Genomic DNA, 4548 nt, shown 5'->3' with positions numbered 1-4548 from the left:
GATTGTGGGTTCGAATCCCGGTTCGCCCCGATTATGTTTCTAGGTTTGTCGGCACCATACCCGTGCTCGTGGGTTTCACCGAAGTGGTAAACGTCTGAGACCTGCATCACTTCGGGCTTTCCTCCCCCATTAACCTGACACGCCGTGATGTAACTGGAATACTATTAAAAGCGGCGTTAAACCCAATTCACTCACTCACCTTTACAATACACCACCAACATGTTCTCTCGTTTGTCATGTTACACATAGTCCTTACGTTAGCTTATTCACCCATCAACACTGTTGGCGGAATATTCCAATTATTACACATGATTTGATCCGCTGCAGAGAAGTGTTGGCGCACTGCATTTCATTCATTCATAAATCTACAACCATTCCATGATCAATAGACCGCCTTCGTGGGCTAGTGGTAAAGCGTCCGCCCGGAGAGCGGAAGGTCCGGGGCTCGATCTCCGGCCGCGTCATACCAAAAGACGTTAAAAGATGGTACTTGTTGTTACCCTGCTGTTACCCTGTGTGACGCTCGGCATTAAGGGGCTAAAACAAGGACTGGTCGGCTCGTAGTCAGTATACTGTGTCTGAGTGGGGTATTCATGTTAAACTGAGGCATGGTATCTCAGTGAGCTAGCAGTGTAAAATCGGCATTAGACTAACACACACACACACACACACACACACACACACACACACACACACACACACACACACACACACACACACACACACACGTCGCTATATAAGTGCAATAATCTTGGGTGCGACGTCTATGTCTGAGTGGGGTATTCATGTTAAACTCCGGCATGGTATCTCAGTGGGCTAGCACTATAAATCGGCTTCACTCAGGACTAGTACAGGTATATATATACACACACATTATTTTTTATACGTTCATATACATATATTATCGTGAATTTAACTTTCATCATGATTTGGGGATTTAAATGTTAATTTGACTCACGACATTTATTCAATCCGTAATTATTATTATTATTATTATTATTATTATTATTATTATTATTATTATTATCATTATCCGCATGGCTCGGAAGTTATTATATAACTGAGAATTCCCCAAATCACCCGCGGTCAGATTTGTTAGAATTGGAGAACAAGTCAAGTACATGTGGGGACAGCCGGTGATGACGCCTTGCCTACTTGAACGCGCCAGCTGACGGTGACTGGATACGTTTCATTTAAAAGTCAATATTTCAACATCAAATCATCCTGCTGCTAGCACATTTAGTTAAAAATGTTTCATGTAAAGCCACACTTCTAACGAGGATGACGTTACCAAACTTAAAGTCTCTAAAGGTCCTTTTAACTTTGATGACCACACTTGTAGTCACCTCTATTTTGTTTATGTCTATTGAAGTGCATCTTTCGCAAGCGTCGATTAATTCCTCTGTAAAGACGAAGCTATTCCACAGCCACAAAACGTTGCCGTTGGATGATTACAAAACATACACGTCTGGAAAGTTCGCAAGGCATTATTTCCTTAACCAGGATTTGATCCGAAGCTTCAACGTCAGTGTAAATGGAAGCGACGTTATTGTGTTTTTGCGCATACAGAAAACCGGAAGTACTACATTAGCGAGACATATGCAGAAACACTTCAATGTCTCGCCTTGGTGTCAGTGCAATCAATTCTTATCAAAACAGTGTGATTGTTATGAAAAATGGAAGTCCAACGTCCTCTTGCAAAGGACAATCACCGACTGGCCCTGTGGACTTCACGCAGACTGGACTTACCTTCACGAATGTGTAGAAGGGACAATGAACCAGAGACACGGCCAAGAAATAAAGCAAAGGTATGAGTCGTGGACTTTTCATATCATTATGCCATTTTACATTTATTTTGTCTAATACAACTATTGGCTGGTGAACAGAACAAATACTGAGACACATTCTTAATCTAAGTTATAAATACAATGTGTGCTCCTATGTCTGCACTATGCTGCTTGTTTATGTGATACAGTAAACTACGGTTATAACGAACTCAAAGGGACCGCTAATTTTAGTTCCTTATAACCGTAGTTCGTTATAAGCATATGTACAGCATATATATAGCAAATGGCAGGGACCAAAAAATAAGTTCGTGATATCCGTCAGTTCGTTATAAACGTGTTCGTTATAAACGTAGTGTACTGTGAATAACTTTTGCATCGTACGTTGTACATTAGTTTTCAAACATGCCTCTCAGATATAACCGTATAGTTTTTCAGAGAGCTTAACGTTTCAAGCAAAGTTACAAGTAAGGTAAAATCTCAACGTTCAAGTTATTTATCTTCGATGTGTATACCAAAAGGATGAGCAGTGGGGTCCTTTTGAAGAGATAGTATTGACTCGTGATGACCAATTGCAAGGAAAGTCGTCAGATATTAGCTCAATGTGTAAACCTATTCTTGGTGTTCTTAGCCATGCTTTTGATAGAATAATACTGAATTCAACATAAACCCCATTCGTTCACTCTAAACAATTGCAAGCGTATGTTTGTGAACGACTTGATAATGTACGTGTATTATGTTTTTTGTAAGCGTATCAAGGTGAGTGGTTAAGTAAATCTGACAGAGTGTCCGGTGAGGGTTGAGTTTGGTAGCGACCAACATAATTATATCAAATGAGAAGAAATTGTTTTTCTCACACACACACACACACACACACACACACACACACACACACACACACACACACACACACACACACACACACACACACACACACACACACACGCACGCACACGCACACATACACACACGCACACGCACACGCACATGCACACACACACCGATTGCGAAATCGGCAACACCGGAAGCGCTCGTTAAATCTACATCATCATCATCATTATTATCAACTGATAACTGCGTTTATTGCGCATGTGAGTTTGTACTTAAGGTCGATTTACGATAACATGACAATGCTAAAAATGTTTCAGACATTTGTACGTTACCATGGTGAGAGACCCTCTTCGAAGGTTCGTGAGCGAATGGGAACACGTGGTCAGAGGAGCAACATGGAAAGGTGTTAAACGTATTTGCAATGGTCATGCTGCCACAAAAGCGGAACTTCCTCGATGTTTTCGCAGGAACTGGATAAACGTCACCCTTCACGACTTCATTGACTGTTCAACAAATCTCGGAATAAACAGACAAAGCCGGATGTTAGCCAACCTGAGCATTGTTGGTTGTTACAATACTTCCGCCTCCGGTCTCACGTACGATGAAAGGCACTATCTCATGCTGGCAAGTGCAAAAGAGAACCTACGGAACATGGCGTACTTCGGTTTGACAGGTCATCAAGAATTATCACAGATCTTGTTTGAGAATACCTTCAACTTGAATTTCATCACAAAATTCAAGGATAATCCACCCAGTAAAACATGGAGTGGCACGGCAATTCTATCGAATGTGTATCGTAACAAAATACTTCATATAAACAGATTTGACGTCATGCTATATCAGTATGCCAAGGATTTGTTTTTCCAAAGATTACAAATGTTGGCTGAGAGAACAAAGGATTCCTCACTTCGGAACTTTATTCACATGAGACTAGTTAACGGCAACGCGTAAACATGACCAATACTAATATGTTTTAAAAATGCTAAGTAATTGAAGGCGAAGCAACATTGACCACATCATTGGTGTCATACGAACATTTGTATTGATGTCGTATCAGTTTTTAGGCATGGCGAATACACATAAATTATGTCAGAAGTTGTTTCTGTGAATGGACAATTACAATTTCAATGAAACACTCAATGTTGTGTTAATGGGAATTGACATGAAAGCTCACAAGTCGGAATAAGCAATCTTGCAAAAGATCAACTATCAACGTTTGTTGTGTCGAGTTACAAATCGACTTTTACCATCTCCCTAGTATAATAAATTAGCTTGGCTGGTTTCTGAACAATATTGCCATTGATTACTGATCAGGTAATGCATTGCTAGTGAAAATTTAATTAAACGTGTATGTTTGCTTTAATTTTCATTATTAAACGTAATCAATATAACCTATGATATTTTGCCTGTTTGCTTCCTGTAATATCGGACCGCCTCCAGGGTCGAGCGGTAGAGCGTCCGCCCGGAGAGCGGAAGGTCTGGGGCTCGATCCCCGGTCGCGTCATAACAAAAGACGTTAAAAGGTGGTACTTGTTGTTACCCTGTCTGGCGCTCGGCTTTAAGGGGCTAAAACAAGGACTGGTCGGCTTGGTGTCAGTATACTGTGTCTGAGTGGGGTATTCATGTTAAACTGCGGCATGGTATCTCAATGAGCTAGCACTATAAATCGGCATCAGTCCGGACTAGTACATAAGCAACACACATCACACACGTACATGCACGTCGCTATATAAGTGCAATAATCTTGGACGCGACTTTAAGCCCAATTTCATCTCACCTTACCTCCTTTCATCATACAACACCAGTGACCAAAGAGTTCAACACCAGTGACCAACGAGTTCAAAACCAGTGTCCAACGGGTTCAACACCAGTGACCAGCGAGTTCAACACCAGTGTCCAACGGGGTGGACAAGGTTTGCGTGTTATGTTGCCC

General features: G+C 41.3%; 1 protein-coding gene across 1 annotated transcript; it reads left to right on the top strand.

Moving 5' to 3' along the window:
- The first annotated feature begins 1284 nt into the window (after positions 1 to 1284).
- LOC125378807 (heparan-sulfate 6-O-sulfotransferase 3-B-like) lies at positions 1285 to 4006 on the top strand. Its single transcript, XM_048394781.1, has 2 exons — positions 1285 to 1808; positions 2933 to 4006. Exons 1-2 carry the CDS (start codon positions 1327 to 1329, stop codon positions 3564 to 3566), a joined length of 1116 nt encoding a protein of 371 aa, XP_048250738.1. The 5' UTR covers positions 1285 to 1326; the 3' UTR covers positions 3567 to 4006.
- Positions 4007 to 4548: the final 542 nt, after the last annotated feature.

Source organism: Haliotis rufescens, unplaced genomic scaffold (genome assembly GCF_023055435.1).
Source record: "Haliotis rufescens isolate VD_foot unplaced genomic scaffold, xgHalRufe1.0.p SCAF_13, whole genome shotgun sequence".
NCBI classification, from domain to species: Eukaryota; Metazoa; Mollusca; class Gastropoda; order Lepetellida; family Haliotidae; genus Haliotis; species Haliotis rufescens.
Note: the sequence above shows the minus strand (reverse complement) of the source record. Positions and strands in the feature narration are given on the sequence as shown.

Bases quoted from the DNA above. Each gene is read 5' to 3' on its own strand.
- LOC125378807 (XM_048394781.1), top strand. From the start codon at position 1,327: ATGACCACACTTGTAGTCACCTCTATTTTGTTTATGTCTATTGAAGTG. The intron at 1,809-2,932 runs GTATGAGTCGTG...AAAATGTTTCAG, and splicing joins GGCCAAGAAATAAAGCAAAG to ACATTTGTACGTTACCATGG.